General features: G+C 36.4%; 2 protein-coding genes across 3 annotated transcripts in view; one reads left to right on the plus strand and one right to left on the minus strand.

Annotated features, from left to right (window-relative positions):
- Window positions 1–4,738: 4,738 nt before the first annotated feature.
- zbed4 (zinc finger, BED-type containing 4) lies at window positions 4,739–9,294 on the minus strand. Its single transcript, XM_016293005.1, has one exon. It carries the CDS (start codon window positions 9,135–9,137, stop codon window positions 5,373–5,375), a length of 3,765 nt encoding a protein of 1,254 aa, XP_016148491.1. The 5' UTR covers window positions 9,138–9,294; the 3' UTR covers window positions 4,739–5,372.
- A 2,018-nt stretch (window positions 9,295–11,312) lies between these two features.
- Window positions 11,313–25,394, plus strand: part of brd1a (bromodomain containing 1a) — a 39,128-nt gene continuing 25,046 nt past the window's right edge. For both annotated transcript variants that reach the window (XM_016293006.1, XM_016293007.1), the window contains exons 1-9: window positions 11,313–11,571; window positions 12,157–13,522; window positions 13,637–13,793; window positions 14,767–14,898; window positions 15,013–15,141; window positions 15,468–15,780; window positions 16,211–16,453; window positions 22,064–22,525; window positions 22,936–23,044. In XM_016293006.1, coding sequence (XP_016148492.1) covers window positions 12,174–13,522; window positions 13,637–13,793; window positions 14,767–14,898; window positions 15,013–15,141; window positions 15,468–15,780; window positions 16,211–16,453; window positions 22,064–22,525; window positions 22,936–23,044 — 2,894 coding nt within the window. In that variant the 5' untranslated portion in view covers window positions 11,313–11,571; window positions 12,157–12,173. The remainder of the gene's footprint in view (window positions 11,572–12,156; window positions 13,523–13,636; window positions 13,794–14,766; window positions 14,899–15,012; window positions 15,142–15,467; window positions 15,781–16,210; window positions 16,454–22,063; window positions 22,526–22,935; window positions 23,045–25,394) is intronic.

Genomic DNA, 25,394 nt, shown 5'->3' on the forward strand with positions numbered 1-25,394 from the left:
CCTGATAAATCTATTAAGTGGGAGCAGAGCCAAACCATGCAAAATTTTGAACACAAGTAAAATATCTGCAAATTTAATCATTTTCCCAAATTAAAAACCCATATTTAGTTAAAATTTCACAATGATGATATGAATGAGACATTTTATCCAATATTTTCAAAGCCTGCTTATAGAGTCTTTCTATTGATTGCAAAATAGTCCCACCTGTCTGTGTCCAACTGATGAGACAGTAATTCATATGTGAAAAAAAAATCATAGCATTAATGTTTAACTTTGAGGCCTCAGCGGTTAAATTATTCCTAAAATATCAAAAATTTGCCAAATTAAATTTTATTCCCAACTATTTTAATAGTTTAAAATAGTTTTTTAAATGTAAGTTGTGAATCAAGTATTATACCTAGATATTTATACTCTTGAACTACTGATAACCTTTTACCTGCAACTGTGACATCTGGATCTGGATCTCTATATGCAGACTTTAAAAAAAAAAACATACATACAGTTTTGCTAACATTAAGATGTAAACACGATTTTTTTAACCAATTTGTAATCTTATCCATTTCTGCTGATAATTAATCTGCCACTTGTTTTTTAGTTTTAGCATGCAAGTATATAATTGTATCATCAGCATACATCTGGCAATTTACAGCAGGTGCACAAACATCAGGCAAATAATTAATATACAAACTGAATAACAGAGGACCTAATATTGATCCTTGAGGTACACCAACTGAATTAATAAGTGACTGTTGTCTATCCGTTAAATATGATTTTATCCATTTAATTACTCTTGAGAAATTATAATTTAACAACTTTTTAATTAAAATCTCATGATTTACTGTGTCAAATGCTTTCCTTAAATCCAGAAAAACAGCTCCCACCACACCACCTTTATCTAATTTTGCTTTAATATTTTCCAAAAGAAGACAATTTGCGGTTTCTGTTGAATGGTACTTTCGAAAACCGAACTGCATAGGATGCAATGAAAATGATGTGTTATTTAAATGTAATATTATCTGTTCGGAGATCCATTTTTCTGCAATTTTTGAAACTGCGGGTAGAATACTAATGGGTCTGTAATTACTAATTGACATATTATCTCCCGATTTAAACACTGGTGTAATAACTGCAGTTTTCCAAGCACTCGGAAACACTCCTTCATTCATAGACCAATTTATAATTTTTAAAATTGGAGGAATAAGTGCCTCTTTATAAGTTTTTAAAAATATTGTATCCATTCCATACACATCTTTTGCCCTTGAACTATTAAGAGAAGTAATAATCATGTGTATTTTGGTATTTGTCAATTCTTTAAAAGTCAAAATTGAAGCATTAAAATTTATAGGTATCGCTAAATCTTTTGAATCAAATACATTCTTAATTGAAGTTTTTGTAGAATCTATAAAATGATCATTAAACACTTCTGCCACCTTTTTTGAATCATTAATCATATTTCCATCTATATTTAATTCTATAGTTTTATGTATCTTAAATGTTCCTGTTAATTTCCTTAAATTCTGCCATATTTCTTTAGTATTTCCTTTTGCTTCACTAATAGTCTTAATAAAAAAAGTAGCTTTCGCCTTTCTAAGTTCCTTTACAACCTTATTTCTTAATGTGGTAAATAAACGCCTATCATGTTCCGTTCTAGACCTGAGGGCTAACTTAAGAGCATGATCCCTTTGCTTCATAAGTAATCGAATTGTTTCATTTAACCAAGGTAAATATTCTCTTTGTCCTGGTTTTATTTTTACTTTCCTTATATAACTGTTTATAATTTTTTGTGTTTCAGTCATAAAAGATATACAATTTTGATCTACTCCTTCATATGTTAAATATGCATCCCAGTCTATTTTTTTAAATTAATCTGCCACTTGTTTTTTAGTTTTAGCATGCAAGTATATAATTGTATCATCAGCATACATCTGGCAATTTACAGCAGGTGCACAAACATCAGGCAAATAATTAATATACAAACTGAATAACAGAGGACCTAATATTGATCCTTGAGGTACACCAACTGAATTAATAAGTGACTGTTGTCTATCCGTTAAATATGATTTTATCCATTTAATTACTCTTGAGAAATTATAATTTAACAACTTTTTAATTAAAATCTCATGATTTACTGTGTCAAATGCTTTCCTTAAATCCAGAAAAACAGCTCCCACCACACCACCTTTATCTAATTTTGCTTTAATATTTTCCAAAAGAAGACAATTTGCGGTTTCTGTTGAATGGTACTTTCGAAAACCAAACTGCATCGGATGCAATGAAAAGGATGTGTTATTCAAATGGAATATTATCTGTTCGGAGATCCATTTTTGAAACTGCGGGGAGAATACTGATGGGTCTATAAATACTAATTGACATTATCTCCCAATTTAAACACAGGTGTAATAACTGCAGTTTTCCAAGCACTCGGAAACACTCCTTCATTCATAGACCAATTTATAATTTTTTTAATTGGAGGAATAAGTGCCTCTTTATTTTTTAAGTTTTTAAAAATATTGTATCAATTCCATACACATCTTTTGCCCTTGAACTATTAAGAGAAGTAATAATCATGTGTATTTTGGTATTTGTCAATTCTTTAAAAGTCAAAATTGAAGCATTAAAATTTATAGGTAAAGCTAAATCTTTTGAATCAAATACATTTTTAATTGAAGTTTTTGTAGAACCTATAAAATGATTATTAAACACTTCTGCCACCTTTTTTGAGTCATTAATCATATTTCCATCTATATTTAATTCTATGGTTTTATGTATCTTAAATGTTCCTGTTAATTTAATTTAAATTTTGCCATATTTCTTTAGTATTTCCTTTTACTTCACTAATAGTCTTAATAAAAAAAGTAGCTTTCGCCTTTCTAAGTTCCTTTACAACCTTATTTCTTAATGTGGTAAATACACGCCTATCATGTTCCATTCTAGACCTGCGGGCTAACTTAAGAGCATGATCCCTTTGCTTCATAAGTAATCTAATTGTTTCATTTAACCAAGGTAAATATTCTCTTTGTCCTGATTTTAGTTTTACTTTCCTTATATAACTGTTTATAATGTTTTGAGCTTCAGTCATAAAAGATGTACAATTTTGATCTACACCCTCATATGTTAAATATGTGTCCCAGTCTATTTTTTAATTGTTTTTTCAAGACTATCTAACTGACTTTTAGGTATTTTATATTTTTCTACCTTCTTTTCAGATATTAAATTAAATCTGGTTTTACTGAGCTTTCTTACAATCAAAATCATATTGTGATCAGATAGTCCAGTTACCAGATTATAGCATTTCTTTATCCTTTCTGGTCTATTTGTAAAAGCCAGATCAATACATGTTTCTGAATATCTAGTTAGCCTGGTTGACCCTTCAATAATCTGTTTAAAATCATAATGACCAGTTAAAGTTTTTAATTTCTTCCTTTGTAATTTATCCTTCCAATTTACATTAAAATCTTTTCCTAGATATGACAAGAAGGAGAATTTGACTCTTGAAGATGCAGTTATAAAAACATATTCACACCTGTTAATGGAAGCAAATGCAACTAAAATATCTCTGCTCAAAGACTCTCACAAACCTTTGGTCTTCTTCTCAGGATACCAAAACCTCGTATTTGAGATGTTCCAATTTCCACCTATCAAAATCAAGCTAAACAACAAGCTTGTGCTGCTAGAAAGACACTCAAATAATGAACCCAGATAGTGAAAGCCTGAACTGAAATTGTTACAATAATAATTGAATAAAATATTCCATATGCAAAGACAAGGACAAATAAATGCTTACAGAAGTGGTTCTCTGAATTCTTTTGATGGTCTGTTTTACTGACAGGGGAGACATCCTGAGTTAAGGTGTTTGAATAGCAATGGTCATTTGCTCGCTGCTTCCTTTTGTAAGCAATGTAAACATGCTATTACTATGCCTCCCAGTATGCTTTGCACGAGTGATAACTGTGGTTTCAGACTTTAATGGCACTTAAAATCATCGTTTATGTCGTTCCAAACCTGTATGACTTTCTTTTGCAGAATACAAAAGATATTTTCAAGCTGGTAACCAAACCGTTGTGTTGAGCGTTGACTTCCATTGAATGGACAAAAATTGTTGTTCCACAGAAAAATGGAAGTCTTACATTTGTGGAATGACAAATGGGTGAGATTATACCATCCCTTTAATCGTACATATATAAAAAATTTAATCCAACCATTTTTCCAAAAAGATTGTGCTATGTAGTCATCTAAACATCTCTGGCTGAAGGCAGAGGAACACCCAGGACAGATGGCCTATCCATCACATCCTTTTTTCAGAATTGCAATCAGTATACTAAAGTTCAGCAAAGCATCAAATACCACTAGTCCTATGGCAACTATAGTCCTTGTATAGCTATGTCCTCTGTATACAACTAGCCCTATTAATACCTAAACCTCTTTCCCCACATTTTCTGTTTGGATTAGAATTAGATACAGATTTAGCTAAATAATCCAGATTTGGAAAATATAGAATGCATAAGGTGACAATAATTAAAAACATTCACAAGACCAAGATCTGAAACAGGAAATTTAAAAGCAACATGGTTTAAAAGTGTAAAGTTTTATTTACAAATTACCCCATAAAATCAAATAAAACAACTAATTGTTCCAGTCTCAATTATTTCTGTCAAATTATATTTTGGAATTTTATAAAATTTACAGTACATTTCCTTAATGTCCCATAATTTAAGAGGGAAAAAAAACGATTTGTGCTTAACAAATTTTCAAAAAAAGTTTTTAACCTGAAAGTACAGCATTACGTACATTTTGACAGATACAAACAAAAATAAAAATAACCTTAATTCTAACAGTACCACGAACCACAAAAATCACAGAATTAAATAAAATACATTTAAAACATCTCTCAGTCACAGCATTTATTTTGGGTCATGTATTTATATAAAAACAGTATTCAGCATGTAGTTTCAATTTTATAAAATCATTTAAATCAGAAGACTATGACTTGCTTTGCACATCATTTAATATTTACAGCATGTTGACCTGAAGTAGTTTGTATAAGGCACAAGGAGAGAGAAGACAAAGATAAAATAAAATTTATAAAAGGAAAGTACAGCAACAAACAATAACTGCCCCTATAGCTAGCTAACCCTCCCTCCCTGAAAACATTTCACCAGAAATAAGACTCCAGTTATCAAGTGTACTTAACAGTAGTACTCAAGCAATCTTTTATTCAATTAAATATCATCCAAATGCTGTGTATTGAAGAATATGAACCTCAGTAAAATGAATTGTTTAGTTAGGCCTTCTCAGAAAAGTTACTTGAGTGGTCCTAGGTTGAGGTTAATGAGAATCTAAGAAACAGCCTTGCAAATATAAATACGCAATCATCAGTACTGAAAATATATCAAAGGAAGGTTGACCTTTAAAAAAAGAAGTCCTTCTAGATTTTCTAGCAATGGCCGGGACTGATTCAGGGCACAGTTGACACTTGATGTGCTAAAAAGTGTGTCTGCTGGTACAATACTGGGTGGACAACCCACATAGCGTACAGCTACTTTGGCAAGTTCAGGCCACAGTAACTTCTTTAGGTTCCAATAATCCAGAGGATCACAACTCTGGTCAAGAATGTCTTCCTCCAAATACTCCAGCACTGCAAGCTCCAATGATTTTGGTCTCTCCTCCTGCTTGATTTTCTGTCTAATGTCATCCATAAGAGCCCAGAGGTTTTCTTTGTTTGAGGCCAAGCTGTTTGAAGAAGTTGGTATTTCACTGCATCCGTTTGACAGTGGTGATTTAGTCTCCACAGAGTTAGATGCAGACACCTCAAGCTCTTGTATGAGGTCATGCTTACACTGCTCTGCTTCTTCCTCAGTAAAAAGGGAGGTCTTATACCTCGGGTCCAACATGGTTGCCCATATGTACCTGGGGTCATGAAGTGTAGGTGACATTTTAGTCACCATTGCTTCCTTTAAAGACTTGAGCATATTGTCAATACCCATGGTCTCATCAAAAAGCATATCTATTTTTCGGTTGAGTATGTGAATGAGTGGAATGACCTGACCTAGTGTTGCTGTGCGATTGCTCATCTCCCTGCAGGCTACCTCGAAAGGCTTAAGAGCATTGCAGACTGACTGCATGACTTCCCACTGGTCACAGCTTATCAGTTCCCTGAAATTGCACTCTATTGACATCTCATCAATGGCTTTCTTTTGCTCTACTAATCGCTCAAGCATAAAATATGATGTTTTCCACTTAGAGGGAACATCCTGAACCAGCTGGTTTTCAGGTAACTGATAAGTTTTTTGCAGCTCTGCCAACTTCTCCTTTGCTTTAGCAGAACGATGCACTCTCTCACAGATTTTCCGAGCAATACTAAGCAAGTTCTGAACCATCCTCTGACTTTTTATGGCTTCGTTAACAATGAGGTCTATGCTATGAACAAAACACTGTATGGTGGTGTGATCACTGCTCTCTAGTATGCTTCCAATAGTTTGATTATCTGTTACAGTAAATCCAATTTTAAGGCCTGAGGAACCAATCCAGGTGTCCCCAAGATATTCAAGCTGCTTCTGTATGTTCAGCACATTGTAGTCACAGTCGATTGAAGAAACACCAAGGAGGGCCGAGCAGTGGAAATCTTGCCCCTGAGGCAGAACTTGAGACTCAAATGTTACCCAATGGGCTGTAAGAATCAAGTACTCTTGAGTTTGGCTGCTCACCCAAACACTTGTCGTGAAATGAATGATTCCACCTTCAGCCTCTTTGAGGTGGGTCAGAACTACTTCTTTCACGCTTCCATACATTTCTGGGATTGCAGTGCTGGTAAAGTAGGATGAGGAAGGTAGAGAATATTGTGGCTGGAGGTATTCCAGTAGTCGGTTCAGGCCAACATTTTCCACTACATTTGATGGCTGAAGATCCAGTGCAAGCATTTCAGCAATGAGTTTGGTGATTTTTTTGGCAGCTGGGTGGCATTCATTGAACTTCTCTGCATTCTCCTCATAAGTAGAAATGTCCATGAGCTCCTGCTTAACTTGAATTTCAGCAGATGACACATCACCTGAGATATTACTATTATTTTCAAGCACATGCCCATGAAATCTCTGCATGTGCCTAAATAAGCAACTAGTGCCTAAATTGGTTGTCTTTTTGCCTCTGCTAATTGTGCGGCTACAGTGCAAACAGACCACCTTTGTTGGGTCCACAGAGGAAATAGAAAAGTGATTCCATAGCTTTGAAGTCTTTTTGCTGAAAACAGGCAGGGTGTGGTGTTTGTTCTCAGCAGCAGGGCTGTCTGTTGCATTTGTTGTCATGTTGTCCTCAGCAGCAGGAGTACAAAGGGGAGACTGAGGTGATGAAACTTTGTCATTTGTGCTTTTTTGGGTTTTGAGAACATCAGGATGCCGTCGCATCAAATGTCTCATTAAACAGCTTGTGCCAAAGTCCCCTCGTTTACCACGGCTTATAACACAGGGACAATACCGACACAAAGCTTTGAGTTGGTCAACAGGAGAGACAATGAAATGATGCCATACTTCTGATTTCACCCGTTTCATTATTTTTTTGTTTTGTTGAAAAACTGAGCTCTGATCTTGGGATATGCTGTGCCCCTCACCGTGTTCCTCTGGCGAGGATGACAGAGGTATATTTTCCCCTTTCAGTCTAAAAGATGCATCAAGTGAGGACTCTTGTCCAGATTGATATGTAGCATCATTTGCATCATCCTCAAGAGTCATGTGCTCACTGTCATCATTGGGCACTTCGTCTGATATGGCATCAGAGCGATGTGAGGTACAGAGGAATTCCTTTTTGACCTCTGTGGAGTCTTGTGTGCGTGAGAGCAATGTTGGTGGAGTGGTGTAAGGTGGAGGAATGCTTGAGCCCTGTCCATTTTCTTCAATGACTATGTCTCGATGGGCCCGCCACATGTGGCGAATAAGGCAGCTCGTCCCCAAGTCTTTCCCATTTTTGCCACGACTGAATTCATTCATGCAGTGAATACACACTGCTTTCGAGCTGTCAGCAGGGGATAAATAAAAGTGTTTCCACACTGCTGAGCGCCGCCGGGAACTTGAGCTCTTAGGGGCTGATCCAGGGCATTCACTCCCCAAGTCCATGGCATCATCATTATGGTTGTTTAAGGAATGTGGGGATGGAACCACACAAGAGTCACTCTTGACGCTCTTTTCTGCTTTTGGTTTGGCCTTTTGTAAAGAGTCTTTGGACACTATGTCTGTGGCCTCAGCTAGAATGGAGGACAGTGGAGTATGGCTGTCTGTAGGGGGCTTGATGCATACAGACAAGTCTCCATTGTTTGGTGATATATTGGGAGGTATTAAAGATGAATTATTGGACAAATTATTTACAGAGTCACTGTCTTGCAGAAGAACAGTGGGGTGAGCCCTTCGCACATGCCTCATTAAACAACTAGTACTGAGATCTTTCTCATTTTTACCCCGGCTGAACTCTTTCATACAGTACATACAGATTGCTTTGGTACTATCACGTGGTGATATGAAAAAATGGTTCCAAGCAGGGGATTTTTTTCTAGGGTTAAGGGGACTTCTTACGGATGATAGAAGGCTTTGTGTGACAGCATCCATTGCAACATCATACAGAGTACTTGAGTACCCACTGAACAAGCTACCATAATCATCATCATAACCTCTGGTGGCAAAGGGGCCGAAGGCCCCATCAAATGACAACTTTTCATCATCCTGAGCGATTTCACCCGTTACATTTGGTTCTGCTTTGATACATACACTTGTTTCAATTTCTGAATTATTTATTTCAATGTTCTGGCTCTTATTTGAAATAGTTGGAGATTTTTGAGAGTCATGCTTTTCACAACTTTCTGCTGTTGAATCCTCTTTTGAAAACCCATCGACCTCAGAAGATCTATCTTCCTCTGTGCCTTCAAATGACAAAGACACCAAAGAGGAATCTTTTGCCAGAGTCTCAGAGGGACAAGTGTGGGGTTCTGCTTCCAATACCTCTTGAGGAGTAATTCTGTATGATTTAAACACATAACCATCTTTCCCTTCTATTTTTAAACAGGTTCCTTTGGCCTCTATTCTCTTGTTATCTTTGGAGACATTATGCTCGTGGCTTATATCCTCAGTCTTCTGTGAGAGGCCGTCCTCTCCATCCATTATCGCATAAAGAATTTCTGCAGGGAAAGAAAACCTTCTCTATTCAAAGCAGCTTTTTAAGTGTTCAAGTGTCATGGGTGTGGCTCTTTCTTCCATCCAGATGTTTACTTTAACATGTTATATCTGAGTCCAGATGCAACAGATATGTTCATTTGTAGAACCTGAAAAATTAGATGGGAGATAGAAGAACATTAAGATAATTAAAAATACAATTAACAGTTTAAAGGAATCAAACTGGATGTGTGATTAAAAATTGTATTTACACATTGACATATAACTCGGAGACACTTTTTATAAGTAGTTTTTATAAGACATTATTTTAAACTCATTATTGTCAGTTATTAGTAATAAAATTATTATTGTAGTTTATCTGTTTGAATCAGTCCGACGATTTAAATGAATGAAATCACTAACTGATCTGAACTGCAAGTTATCATTACTTTCAGAGATATCTGTCTTGAAAAGTAGTTTTGTGTATTTATGGTTTGTAAAACAAACGCTATGCTAAGCCTTGCTTTTATAACAACCACCGTCAAACGGTCACCAAAAAGGTGTTCAGGATACCATGGAAGACTATCCAAAATGTAAACCAGAACAACTTTTTGTTGGCAACAAATCACTGGATATTTCACTGGTTAGATATTGGAAAATGATATTATTATTATTATTATTGTTGTATTAGGAATAACACTGGTTCTGTTCTCTCTTTTCAGCTTTGTAAGTATCTCCAATGAAAATAACCATATAGCCCTAACAGCCAAAACAGACAGTTAGTTAGTTAGTCAGTTATCAGCATAACACAAACATAATTATTTTATTTATGGCCGGTATTACTATTGGTGCATATATATTTGGGATCAGTAGCAATGATCAATCATACATGAATATTATATGATAATACAACCCATTCATTTATGTGAACATGATAATGATACTTTAAAATAAATGGCAAACTTGTCCAACATTGAAATAATTATATAACCTGCATAAGGTTGCTATGGATGCCTACAGATCAGAAATGATTTTGTGCACTTTGAAGCCTTCCAAATGCATTGTGCCTGCAAAAGTGCTGTATATGTATAAACATTCTGAGTGACATCTTTAATGGACCTGTAACTACACAGAGCTATGAGAAAGCTATACTGTGATCCACACATAGGCCTACTTAATTTCTTGAATTGCAACAGTGTTTATTGACCCAATAGGTATATTTTCCTCTATACAAGCGATTACTATTTGAATCCTTGGTGTTTTTTGTTCCGAAGTAACTCCATATTTAACAAAGTCATACAGCCCTTTCCTGGTTTTAACCTGTTCATAACGGAACATAGCGATACAGATTAACAAAATGTAAATTGTTGTCATCAATGATAATCTGGCCTATTACAGCAATTAATAGCAAAAACAAAATACACATTATACGTGTATGCTAAAATATTTCAAAGTGGAATTTGTTTTATTTGGTGTAAAGAGTATATTAAATAACGTTTACATTTTCTGTCAGTTGTCACGACACAAAGGCATAAATTAAAAAGAAAATCAAAAATATACATTGAGCAACCTACTATGATAATTATGACCGTATGCTGTTGTATGTTCCATGTAGTTCGAATAAAATTATGTACAATTTATCTGAGATGTTTCTAATAAGGAAGTTGAGTGCTGCTTGAGGTACTTGTCTCAACACACGCTCTCGCGACCTCACGAGATGTAGGCGCTAGCTAGAGCGACACATGCTAGCGGCTAGTGCATTAGCTCGTAGACAAAACAGGAAAACCCTTCACGGTTCTCTCCTGCCATATGGGCATAAAACTCGAGTTACTTGTGCGTGTTTTCTTATTATTTAATTTGTAAATACGACTGCTTGGGGATTTAAAATACCTACGTAGAATCGTTTAATCACGTAGAAAGAGCGTACTTGACTTAGTGACAACTCAATTGTGTGGTTATGTTAGGCCACACAGGACATAACCTGATGAGGCAGAACCGGATCCTGGTCGCACAAAACAGAGAAGTTAAAACATTTTCCTTTAGGAAATATCACGGTCACAATGAAATTATATTGTCTAGCCTGTGAGACGGTGAGACCCTATGAGCGAGCTGGGTACGTCATGACGCCATGCGTTGCGGGTGGGACGTCTATTTGTAGTGAACCATCCGCATTGTTGTTGGTTGCAGGCGAAGAGTTGTATTTCAGCTCGTTGCAGCAAGGAAACGACGCTATGTTTGAATGGCAATCAAACCAAGCGTTCTCGTAGTGATTATTAGTTCATAATTATAGTCCTGGCGGCCGTTGTGGTTAAAGCGTTTGCAGCATTCCAGATTTATCCATGCAGATTTAAATTGGTGGTCCTTGGATGAGAACATTGTGTACGGAATAACTGCAGGCCACCTCGCCAGAAAGCTGTTCCTTTCGTTATTCAGCAGATCAGAGGTAAAATGATCGATCATAAGATAACCGTCATTGTTTTGCGATATGCACCTGTTAATGCCTGGGAATATAAAGATAAGATTTGAATGTGCATCTCCATAGTGTCTCAAAACATCGCAAACTGCCTACATGGACAGTATTTTAGGGGATAGGCGACCCCCAAAACGCTGCCGTGATGTTGAAAAAAGTTTCGATTCGAATGTTTGGGATGCACGTAAAATGGCCAAAATGTTTTGAATTGTACGTCCGAATGGTGTCTCTGATCTCTCCTGTGATGCCCGAAAATGCGACCTAATTTCTCCTACGCTGCTATACTAATCAATGCTATCTTGTAGTAACCTAATAATCCCTTGATAAAACTGTAGTTGAAGTAGAAATAGCTTTTAACGGAACTTTAGAAAACGAAACGGCTTCAAGCATCATTTGTACCTTGGTAACAGTACTTTTGAATAACTTCCTCCACTGTGACATGGATTATTTAGATTCAGTCATGTAAATCAGCATGGTTTAATTTTTGTGGGTTGCATCAACATATAATTCAAATGCACTGTTGAATTAGGAATAACACTGGTTCTGTTCTCTTTTCAGCTTTGTAAGGATCCCCAATGAAGAGAACATCTCTACCTCACAAAGTATTCTCCCCTCAGTGGCTACCTTCCCCTATCAAACTTTCCTCAAACCGTGAGACGCTGACTTACGCCCAGGCCCAGAGAATGATCGAACTAGAAGTTAATGGCCGGTTGCACCGGTTCAGCATCTTTGACAAGCTCTACATCATCACGGATGAGGATCCCATTGCACAGGAAATTATGGCGTGTACCAGCAATAAGGAGAATGCTGAAAAACACCAGCAGGTTTTGGTACGTTCTGCACGCCTCAGAAACAACCAGCAGAAAAAGAGCACTGCTGTCACCGCACAAAATGCTTTAGTGCAAGGCAGCACTCTTCCCGAGCCCAAATTCCGCACAGTGGATTACAATCTCCCAGCAATTCCACGCAGACCTTCTACATACTACAAGTATGAGGAGAAAACTTCAGAAGAGCTAAATGAGGAGGTGGAATATGATATGGACGAAGAGGACTATGCCTGGCTTGAGCTGATCAATGAGAAAAGAAAGAATGAAGGTCTTAACCCGGTTTCCCCTAATGCCTTTGAGTTCCTTCTTGACCGTTTTGAAAAAGAATCATTTTTAGAGATTCAGGGCCAACAGAGTCTACAGTCCTTAATCGATGAAGATGCTGTTTGCTGCATATGCATGGATGGAGATTGCATGGACAGCAATGCCATCCTGTTCTGCGATATGTGCAATCTAGCTGTTCATCAGGATTGTTATGGTGTTCCATATATTCCAGAGGGACAGTGGCTTTGCCGACATTGTCTGCAGTCCCCAACACAACCCGCTAACTGCATCCTCTGCCCTAACAAGGGAGGAGCGGTCAAAAAGACGGAAGATGACCAGTGGGGTCATGTTGTTTGTGCTTTATGGGTTCCCGAGGTTGGGTTTTCCAACATGGTCTTCATTGAGCCTATTGATGGTGTTTCAAATATTCCGCCAGCTCGATGGAAGCTTACATGCTACCTCTGTAAAGAAAAAGGTGTTGGGGCTTGTATCCAGTGCCACAAAGCGAACTGCTACACTGCTTTTCATGTCAGCTGTGCACAGAAGGCTGGTCTCTTTATGAAAATGGAGCCTATTAAAGAGTTGACTGACTCAGGTGTACCCACTTTCTCTGTGAAAAAGACAGCCTACTGTGGGGCCCACACCCCAAATGGCTCCATTAAAAGACCTCTTACAATTTATAATGAAACTAAGACAAATGACAGACTTTGTCAGTCAGTGGACAAAAAGAGCAGCAGGACAAGTTTAAAAAAACAGAAGAGACTTAAAAACAATGAGGTGGAATTTGTAGGCCCAGTTCCAAATGCATCTGTACCCAGTTTTTCACCTGAAAGGTTTGTTCGAATTTTTGATTTTACAAAAACTGGTGAGATCTTGGACTCTTAAGTCATTTGAGTGCAAATATCAAGACTTTTAATTTCATTGTATACTGTCATATTCTCCTACAGGTTAAACACAATCCTCAATCAAGTTTCTTTACAGAAGAAGAAGGCATTTGGCGAACTTGTATTGAATTATTGGATGCTTAAAAGACTTTCAAGGAATGGAGTGCCACTCAACAGACGCCTCCAAACTAGCCTACATTCCCAGAAAAACACACAGCCGGTAAGTACAGTCAAACCAAAATTTATTCAGACACCTTCAACATTTCTCACGTTATCACAGTTTATTCACTATAGTTTAGAAAATGGTAAAAAAAAAATATGACAAGAACTCAGAGTTAAACTGTGTCAAAATAAATCTTGATAATGTCAGATAACTTGATAAACAAATTCATCTTGATAATGTCAGATTGTAATCCATTACATAGAAAGGTTAGGTATGTAATGGATTACAATCAACCAAAAATTATTCAGCTGTTAAATTTAAGTACACAATTAGATAATACCAATTTAGGTCAACCAATTACCAAGCAATGCTTAATTTTATTCAGTCTGTGGTGTAAAAAGGTCGCATTAGCAATTAAAGAAAAAACATTTAAGCAAAACATGGTCAGGTCAAAGTGTCTGAATTTTTCGTCCCAAATTTTTTTTATCAGTTTTACTGGTGGTCCACTTTATAAAGAATTTTTGGGTATAATATGTCAGAGTTCACTTTATTTTGCTATTCTCACTTACATAAATGAACTATAGTGCCCTGTACCCACTAGTAAAAAAATATATCAAAAATTATATCTGGTGTATGAATAATTTTTGGTTTGACTCCATATCCTTATGCAGCGTTATTATAATTCACACAAAAATGAAAATTTGCTAAAAATGTACTCAACCCTCAGGCCAAGTAGACAGATGAGTTTGCTTCTTCATCTAAACAAATTTGGAAAAATTTAGTGTTACATCACTTGGGCTCTCATTCTGATGGCACCCATGCACTACAGAGGATCCACTGTTAAGCAAGTGAGCAAGCAAAAAAGAAACCAAGTCATCAATATCTTGGATGGTCTGAGGGGGGAGTACATTTTCAGCAAATATTCATTTTTAGGTGAAATATTTCTTCAAGCAGCACTGACACATGGCCATGCATGCTTTTACATTTTAATAACATAGTTTGCTTGAATTTGAAAACATTGTAATGACAGAAACAGACAGAAGAGGAAACTGAAGCATTGAAGGAGCAGCTGAAGGAATGGCAACGGATGAGACATGACCTTGAGCGAGCAAGACTCCTGCTAGAGCTGATAAGGAAGAGAGAGAAACTCAAGAAAGAAGAGGTATGAGAACAATATGCTGCTTTAAATCAAGACAAGTTTTTGTAACGGTAACATTTGCTAATGTTAATTGTTTGCATATTTGTGTTCTTGATGACTCTTGTGGTTATGTTGCAGATTATGCTTCAGCAGACATTAATGGAGGTCCAACTCACTCCTTTCACTGTCCTTCTGAGGACTGTGCTGGATCAGTTACAGGAGAAAGACCTAGCACACATTTTTGCAGAGCCTGTTAGCATTAAAGAGGTTTGTTTTCTTTTGAAATGTACTCTTAATCCTGAAAAATCTACAGAATCCTGCAAAAAAGTATCACAGGTTCAGAAACTAAATAAATAAACAGCACGACTGTTTCCAACACTTATAATTAATCAAGAACGATTTCTGGAATTTGGAAGCACATAAAAAAATCTTACTGTGTTTGTCACAATGCTGTCATTATTGATACAGGACTTCAAAGGGTTTTCAAAATACAACAAGATGTTTTTAATGTTTAGTATTTTTCACTTTTATTATTTTTATTAATTTTTTTGTCACTGATCAGAATTTCATCCTTTTTTGTGTGTTCCTCACAGGTGCCTGACTATATGGACCACATCTTGCACCCTATGGATTTTTCCACCATGAGGAAACGCATTGATGCACAAGGCTACAAGAATCTGGATAAATTTGAAGCTGACTTCAATCTCATTATTGAAAACTGCATGAAGTACAATGGCAAGGATACATTCTTTTACAGGGCAGCTGTTAGATTAAGAGACCAGGGTGGAGCTGTGCTAAGGAAAACTCGCCGAGATGTTCTGAGAATAGGCTTTGATTTTGAAACTGGCATGCACCTGCTTGAACCACCTAAGATCGAGCCATCTGCACCTTTGTCCTGGGAAGATGGTAAATACACAAAATCTGTAGTCTCAATGGTCTTTTGTATGATTTGTAAAAGGTAATTCCTTGTGGACATAAAGCAAACTACACTCAGTGCACCCCCTGTGATGGTATAAGATCATTGGATATGTGTACATGTAAAACAAAATGAAAATCACACATGCATACCCACTGTTTTTCCTTCACGTGTTCTTCAAAATATAGCTAAACAAATGTACTTATTCAAGCACGTCCTTTTGTCTTAACCAATGATGTTTCTTGTCAAATGTCACCATGCGACTTACTTCTCAGTTTAGTGCTTCCTTGAAACTAAGAATCACTAATAGAATCAGTAAATCGGAATGTTATGTCAGATCAGAATGATCACATTTTTTGCATTTCTCATCCCTACATTTTAACAAATCAATCAAAAATTGTTGCCTTTTTACTCTTTCAGTGGACCACTTATTGGTTCCAGCCAATCGAGAGCTCATGTCATTGGAAGAGCAGCTGAGGGAGCTACTGGAAAAGTTGGATCTGACTACAGCAATGAAATCCAGCCCATCACGGAGCAGACGACTGAAGCTGCTTAAGAAAAGCATTAGTGATGTGAGGATGGAGCTGAGTTTGAAGAAGGCTTTTTGTGCTGTTGAACTGGAGAATGCTGCAGAAGAAGAAGCCGGCCATATCCTTCAAAAAGGTTTGTTTGAAAAATGTTAGTGTAAATGTTTTTTCAAATATTAACCAGCTCAACATTGGTCAAATCCTTGTGGGTATCATAATTTATTAAATAAATTATTAAATTATTAAAAATTATTAAAATATTAAATTATTATATTATTATAAATTATTAAAAGTTCAAGTCCCATCTCATGGTCATACTGATCCTATCCCTCTCCTGTCGCTTCCTGCCTCTGCTAAGCTGTCCTGACCAATAAACACTTAAATGCCCCAAAATACACATAATATAAACAAGCAAATTACTTGATTAAAATCGCAGTTTGTGTTTTTAGTATTGACTAGGGTAAGCATCACTATTAATTTAGGTAAGTGATTTGCACTGAGACATATAATGAAAAAGATAATTACAGCAAACTTTTTAATAGTCTGAGCCTAGTGGAAAAGGAGAGAAAGAGGGGAGCTCAGGGTGGATGAGGATTGATGTTTATTCAAATGGTATTCTGTCCCTTGGCTTCATTGTCTCTAGTCCAGGTTTTAGGTTCATTGTTTTATTGCATAGTGTTTCTGAGAAAGATCAGTCAAGGAAATTAAGCTATAACCTGAAATGGTCTAAAGAGGTGAAAAATTAAATATTGACTTACAATTAGGGCTGGGTATCAATTCAGATGATTCGATTTCGATTTTCAAGCTCTCAATTCGATTCGATATCGATTTTCGATTCGATTTGACTATATGAATGAATATAGATTTAATGCAAATCCTATATTTATAAAAAATTAACAATTAACATAAGATTACAAATGGTTAATTAATAAAAGGAAATTAAGAGCCACAAACCTGTATATTAAACACTTTTTATTTTAGGTACACTTGAGTACAATAAAACAAAACCCAACTCTATATGTCAAATGCATACAATGAATAGACAGAATTTTGATGCAAGATGAAAAACTGATGCTGAAAATTGAACAAGTCAGAACAGTCGCATGCCTTGGTCAAACAGGATCAGGTTATTTTATGTTTAAAGGGGTCATATGATGCGATTTCAAGTTTTCCTTTCTCTTTGGAGTGTTACAAGCTGATTGTGCATAGATAAGATCCCTGAAGTTGCAAAGACTAAAGTCCCAAAACCAAAGAGATATTCTTCTGGGTCAGCTGGCCAATCAGAGCAGACTGCGCTTGTCGGAAGGAGGGACTTTGTAGAAAATGAAGCGTTTGAGAGAGGCGGGGCATAAAGGACTTACAATAATGTACAGTATTTGAAAAATGTGTTTTTTGAACATTAAAGCATGTCAACATATTCTGTTACACCAAATACACAAAATAATGATATTTAAAAAAGCATTATATGACCCCTTTAATATAAAACAAACATTAGCTGCAACATGGAGGCTGCAAGCCTATGAACGGTGTAGGAAAACTAATACTGGCTTTTGGGTGATCGTTCACCCAAAAATAAAAATTCTGTCGTCATTTATGCATGTATGAATTTCTTTTCTTCTGTTGAACAGAAAAGAAGATATTTTGAAGAATATGGATAACCAAACTGTTTTGGTCCCCATTTGACTTCCATATATTTTTCTCCGTACTATGGAAGTCAAGTCAATAGGGCCCATCAACTGTTTGGCATATAGCTTTGTTCTTGTCCACAGTATCTTTGTCATCGTGCTTGCGAAATCTAAAATGCTTCCATACCTCTGACTTTTTATGTGAAGGTGGTGTTGACCTCGGGAACGCACCTCAATCCGCCATTTTAAGTAATGAATGAATGACGGACTCTCGGTTGTAACATCGCACAAGGCAAATAAGGGGGTGACATCTAGTGGATTAGACTAGTAATAAGATTAACGTAAATCTTATGTTCAATGTTTGCGGAAATAAATATTGAAAAAAAAATCGATATTGAATCGACCACATTTAAAAAAAACTATATAGTCTTACAATAGACTTAACGCCTTAAGCAACTACCTAACAATACTGTAAAAACACTCTTTGGAATTGGGCTGCATGATGTATTGGGAACAAAATAAAAAAATGGCTATGGCATATGGTTTGTGTAAATTATCAAAATGCAAATGCTGCGATATAAAGGTCCCATATTGTCAAAACGGAAATTTCCTGGCTTTTTTCATGATAACTGAGGTCGAGGTGCTATGTAACTACCATATAAGTTTCAAAACAGTCAGTCCACAATAAAATTCACACAGCCTGCTTAAAGTAGCTGTGATTTTTCACGAACCATTGTGACTTCCGTAAAAAGTTGACGTCAGAACTACACAGTCACCGCCTTCAGTCACCATCCCGAGCACCGCCCCCACAGTCCCACTCTCCTTTTGCCAAACCCCCAGACAACATCACGTCCATGCTATTGCTGAGCAAAAACAACAGGGAAACATGTAGAAAAGGTTAACTTTAACCACGAAACCAGATCGACCGACCTGTAACGTTACACTCTCACTCAAAGGATGGACGATCTGACAGGATTGTTACTATGAGGTGGATCACATCTAACATGTATAGTAAAGTCAAACTCACCGTGTCTATCTAGTCATGATGAAGATGTATATACATTTCAATTTCAGCAGGCAACTATTTTTACAGCTACATTATTGTTCCAGCCACAATTAATCACAACAATGTATATACAGTTACAAATGATTATATATAAATTGTCAGTTTGTTGTTTTATACACATGCACAGACATTATTTCATACATGACATAATCGTGAGATGCAAGAAACATAGACATATGGCAAAAAATCTGTAGACGCGCCCATAACAACAAAAGACAATACTTTATTTAACCTTTTCTGATAAGAAGTGTGCTGCAAACGCGAGCATTTTTGACAATCATTTCTGTCCAGTCTGCTCGTTTTATCGCGGTTTTTTTGTCTGGCAGTGGCAGTAGTTATGCGATCAGATTTCTAACTTGACTTTGTTTTGCTGCTTCCAGCAAGCGCTGTCACTCAGAACACAACAGGCCAATCAGAAGAGAGGCTCATGAATATTAATAAGACAGGCCAAAATCGACCTGTTCTCAGCAGAGCTCCTGAGAAAGGAGCTGTAAAAATATATATTTAGATGGTTTTTGGTACTTATACTACAAATATATATTCTTAAGCACATCAAAACCTAAAATAAAACTCCAGAAAGGTGTAAAATATGGGACCTTTAATCAAATGAATAAATGCACCTCAGTTTTCAGATTGAAGCTTTGTGTTGTGTGTGTGTGAATGAACAGACTTTTTTTCACTGGGGAAAAAAATATCCTTTTTAACTTAAAAAAAAGTAGTTAACATGGTTACTAAACTAATAGTTTAGTTTAGATAAATAATAGTTTAGATTTGTTCTATGAAATGAAATGTTTTTTTATTAAATATTTTATTATTACAGGAGAGTTCTTTTTAATACTTTTATTTAATAATAATCACTATAAAATCCTAATATTTATTTTATAGTGACACTAAACAGGTCAAAAACTTTCCCCCCAAATCATTCAGCCTTAAAAGGATGGTTTACACTATTTTTGTTAAAAAAACAATTATAATAATTTTCAGCTCTTTAAAATTTTCTGATTTTTTCTTATATATTTTTTCTCATTCCCTTCAATATCACACATCATTCTAGAATTATTTATTATTTCCAAATATTCAGGTCATTCAAGCTGTTCATGTCATCTGTTTTTTCCAATATTGTGCAGCCATATGGAACACTCTTTGGAACCTTGCTGTATTGATGTAGCAACCACAATAAAACACTAGTAACCACCAAGAGCACTCTACTAGCACATGGTTCTTCGATCCTCTTCCTGGTGTGCTACTATGGGTACCGAAACCCGGTATTTAATCGGTCCCGGGGCTAATTTATGAAAGACCGGAGTATCGATAAGCTATGACGTTAACGGTTCTGCTATCGGTACTGGAGAAATTAATAAAACACACATTTATTATTGCTATATATACATTATCTTGCCAATTCTATCTCACCAGAGTCGCCAGCTGTTTTTCAAACATTTGTCTGATGCATTTTTGCTATTCGCAATTCAGAAGCGAGATCGTGCCCACCCGGAGGAGCTTCAGCACGCGCAACATGAATTATGATAGAAGAGAGAACTAAACATTCAAACATCTGCTTACACTTTTGGCCTGTGGCTGTTTTATTAAGCTAATTTTTTTTTAATTTCGATTTTGGCTTCTAAGGATTATACAAAAGAAGACGAGGTAAAGCTATTAAAAACTAGCTGCGTTTCGTATTGCGCAACTTCTTTCCCTTCACAGCGGTGCGCATTCATTCCCCCCTAAAACCCAAACTTAATGTCAGAATCAGCTCAATCGGTGATTGTTGTAAGAAGCCGTCTTTACTGTTGCTAAATTGCGGGACATGTTTGATGATAAAACGTTGAAAGCACAATCCGCACAAGAGACGCTGTTCCTCAGGCTGAAGTGTGTGCGTGCGGCACGCTCCAAAACGGACAAACAAATTACACTTTGAGGTTCGGGCGCATGTCCAATCGATCAAATACACACAAAAAAATGTCAAAATGGCCGGCTTGGAGAGTATTTACTTAAACACAGTTTATGTCTTAAGTGGAGGAGAACAGTTTGGAGAAAATCCGATGCGTGTCAATATATTGTCTTAAAGTGATAGACTGGCGCTTGGGCCATCAAAATGCAAATCTGCTCTTAATCTGAATAACGTTATAGCTTTAATAAGCATTAATCTATCAATACATACACTGAAAACTATGCAGTGTTCATTTACATTTGATTACTTTTAGATTTCTTTTGTAGGCTATTACTTACCTGAACTGTAATGCCCATAGAACTTCGTGGAAAAATTAAAGCACTGTTTATTTCATTTCATTTGTATATTTGTTTTATTGTATTTGTCAGTTTGTTTTACTTTGTTTCTTTGTTCATGTTCTTACTGTATCTTATCTTATGTATAAAACACTAAAAATGCCTGCACACTGGTGCATTTACAAATTGATGTTTTATATTAGTTTCATTAAATATTTATTTTACATTTCAGAATATAAAGCAACGTTAATTCAGCTCTTAATTTGTCATATACATACTGTATATGTGTGTGTGTGTATATATATATATATATATATATATATATATATATATATAATTAAAACAAAACAAAAAGTACCGATAAGAATACCGTTAAAGTACCGAATCGATAAGCAGTATCGGTAAGAGTAGTAATACCATTAAAACCTTAACGATACCCATCCCTATGTGCTACTGTCCTATTTCAACCCTAATCAAACACACTTGAACAAGCTAACATGGTCTTCAGAATTACTAGTAAATTGCAGGCAGATGAGTGTGATCAGGGTTAAAACTAAACTTTGCATGACAGTGACCCTCCTGGAGTAGGATTGAAAAATCCTCCCTTAGCAACTGCATGACATTGCACTATAAACACACACTAGCAACTTGATAGCATTATCCTGCCAACCACCTACAATACTGATCAGATTTTTCTGAGAAAATGTAAAAACTTTAGTTTGTTCTTTCTGAGAAATTGTAAAAAAATCTAGTTTGTCATCACTGAATTTAATCTGTCACACACTGTTTTTCGTATAATATTTGATGGTATTTCCTTGTTTCATGGCAGGTGATAAATCTGTCCCACCTAAGCTTGAGCCATCTGTTTCTGTGCCGCCCTTCTTTAATGCGGGATGTCACTCTGAACCACCCAAACTGAAACCAAGTTCAATATCCAGTCCCGACAAAAACCGGCACCACCAGGATGGCATTTCCCAGCCATTCAATGGACACTCCCATCTGCAGTTAGAGGACAGCGATGTCAGTGTATTAGCTACATCAACTCTGGCCGAGCCATCAAGCCCAGTAAACCGACGGACGTCTGTGCTTTTTCGCAAATCAAAAAGCACAAGCCCTCATAAGCCCATGAGAGGTGGTGAAACTCCAAAGGGCAGTTCTCGACTAGGCACAAAAACATTCTTGTCAGTCGTCATACCACGCCTAGAGACATTGCTTCATTCTAGGAAGAGACCACGGAGTACCAGTAGAGACAGTGTTGAGGAAGAAACGCCCATCAAACGCCTGGACACAGGTAGAAACTGCAGGAAAACAAACAAAAAGGGCAAGACATATACAGTATGATTGATATAAATGCACTAATAATAAATGCACTTTTTTGACAGGCCAAAGTGCATTGAAGGCTTTTTAGATTCAGGTCACTAGAATTGCATCATGGGAAAGTGTAATATCGGGTGATTTCCTGGGTCAAAAAGGGGTCTTGCGTGTTAGTAATAGACATGTGCTGTGTGATTTGTCAAATAAACAACCTGTCTGCTATTAAAGCCTCACAAAGCTAAGTAGTTCCAAGGAAGCACAGTAGTAACCACTACTGTGCTTGCTTGAACTACTTAGCTTTGTGAATTTCTTTATTAGTTTCAACACTAGTTTCATTAGATTCAATGGGAAGGATTTCTCTCTTTCTATTTTCCTTATGTCTTTCAGGACTGTCAAATGGTTTTAATCTGGAGCCGGAGAAAGAGTTGGATTCTAGTAGGCAGTTGGAGCCTCGGCGCAGGTGCTTATCTGAATCCAGCATGTCCTCCAGCAGCAGGTGGGTTGTTGACAAGTACTTTTGAAAAGATGCAATGTACAGAGGTGACATGCTATATTCCATCAAAAATGATTTTCAACAGCATTTTGCTTATTTCATGTCTCGCAAGGAATATTAAAATGATGTGAAGACAAATTAAATGGTCTTTAGAAAAGCTGCATCATGTGGGGGAAAATCTAATTGCGTTTTTCTGAATTTTGAATTGCTATTGTGATTACCAAAAATAAAATACAGGTTTGCGGTGTTTGTTTTTAGGGCTATACAATTTAGCCAAAATTTAGTGATGTGTATCAATATGCTTATGAAACCCTAATTTAACACTCTTTAACATCCTCACTAAAAAGCTGTAGTGGATTATTTTTTTTATGTAGTGGATTTATATATATATATATATATATATATATATATATATATATACACACACACACAGTAGTCAACATTTGAAGTGGATCAAAACCTTTCATCAAAGTTGTCCTAAAACCAAAATGCCGCCTTGTCTTAGGTTAACTTTGATTACCTTTTTTGATCCACTTCAAATGTTGACTACTATATACATATATATACACAAACCCGATTCCAAAAAAGTTGGGACACTGTACAAATTGTGAATAAAAACAGAATGCAATGATGTGGAAGTTTCAAATTTCAATATTTTATTCAGAATACAACATAGATGACATATCAAATGTTTAAACTGAGAAAATGTATAATTTTAAGGGAAAAATAAGTTGATTTTAAATTTCATGGCATCAACACATCTCAAAAAAGTTGGGACAAGGCCATGTTTACCACTGTGTGGCATCCCCTCTTCTTTTTATAACAGTCTGCAAACGTCTGGGGACTGAGGAGACAAGTTGCTCAAGTTTAAGAATAGGAATGTTGTCCCATTCTTGTCTAATACAGGCTTCTAGTTGCTCAACTGTCTTAGGTCTTCTTTGTCGCATCTTCCTCTTTATGATGCGCCAAATGTTTTCTATGGGTGAAAGATCTGGACTGCAGGCTGGCCATTTCAGTACCCGGACACTTCTTCTACGCAGCCATGATGTTGTAACTGATGCAGAATGTGGTTGTCATGTTGGAAAATGCAAGGTCTTCCCTGAAAGAGACGACGTCTGGATGGGAGCATATGTTGTTCTAGAACTTGGAAATACCTTTCAGCATTGATGATGCCTTTCCAGATGTGTAAGCTGCCCATGCCACACGCACTCATGCAACCCCATACCATCAGAGATGCAGGCTTCTGAACTGAGCACTGATAACAACTTGGGTTGTCCTTGTCCTCTTTAGTCCGGATGACATGGCGTCCCAGTTTTCCAAAAAGAACTTCAAATTTTGATTCGTCTGACCACAGAACAGTTTTCCACTTTGCCACAGTCCATTTTAAATGAGCCTTGGCCCAGAGAAAACGCCAGCGCTTCTGGATCATGTTTAGATATGGCTTCTTTTTTGACCTATAGAGTTTTAGCCGGCAACGGCGAATGGCACGGTGGATTGTGTTCACCAACAATGTTTTCTGGAAGTATTCCTGAGCCCATGTTGTGATTTCCATTACAGTAGCATTCCTGTATGTGATGCAGTGCCATCTAAGGGCCCGAAGATCACGGGCATCCAGTATGGTTTTCCGGCCTTGACCCTTACGCACAGAGATTGTTCCAGATTCTCTGAATCTTTGGATGATATTATGCACTGTAGATGATGATAACTTCAAACTCTTTGCAATTTTTCTCTGAGAAACTCCTTTCTGATATTGCTCCACTATTTGTCGCCGCAGCATTGGGGGAATTGGTGATCCTCTGCCCATCTTGACTTCTGAGAGACACTGCCACTCTGAGAGGCTCTTTTTATACCCAATCATGTTGCCAATTGACCTAATAAGTTGCAAATTGGTCCTCCAGCTGTTCCTTATATGTACATTTAACTTTTCCGGCCTCTTATTGCTACCTGTCCCAACTTTTTTGGAATGTGTAGCTCTCATGAAATCCAAAATGAGCCAATATTTGGCATGACATTTCAAAATGTCTCACTTTCAACATTTGATATGTTATCTATATTCTATTGTGAATAAAATATAAGTTTATGAGATTTGTAAATTATTCCATTCCTTTTTTACTAACAATTTGTACAGTGTCCCAACTTTTATGGAATTGGGTTTGTAAAATAACTGAACATAAACATAATATATATATATATATATATATTTTTTTTTTTCCCCCCCTTCCTGTTTTTTAAATCTTTTGCATATTTGTCACACTTAAAAGATTCAGATCATCAAACAAATTTTAATATTACACAAAGATAATGCAAGTAAATACAAAATGCAGTTTTTAAATGATTTCATTTATTAAGGGAA

The sequence above is a fragment of the Sinocyclocheilus grahami genome, unplaced genomic scaffold, assembly GCF_001515645.1.
Source record: "Sinocyclocheilus grahami isolate Dianchi unplaced genomic scaffold, SAMN03320097.WGS_v1.1 scaffold296.1, whole genome shotgun sequence".
NCBI lineage: Eukaryota > Metazoa > Chordata > Actinopteri > Cypriniformes > Cyprinidae > Sinocyclocheilus > Sinocyclocheilus grahami.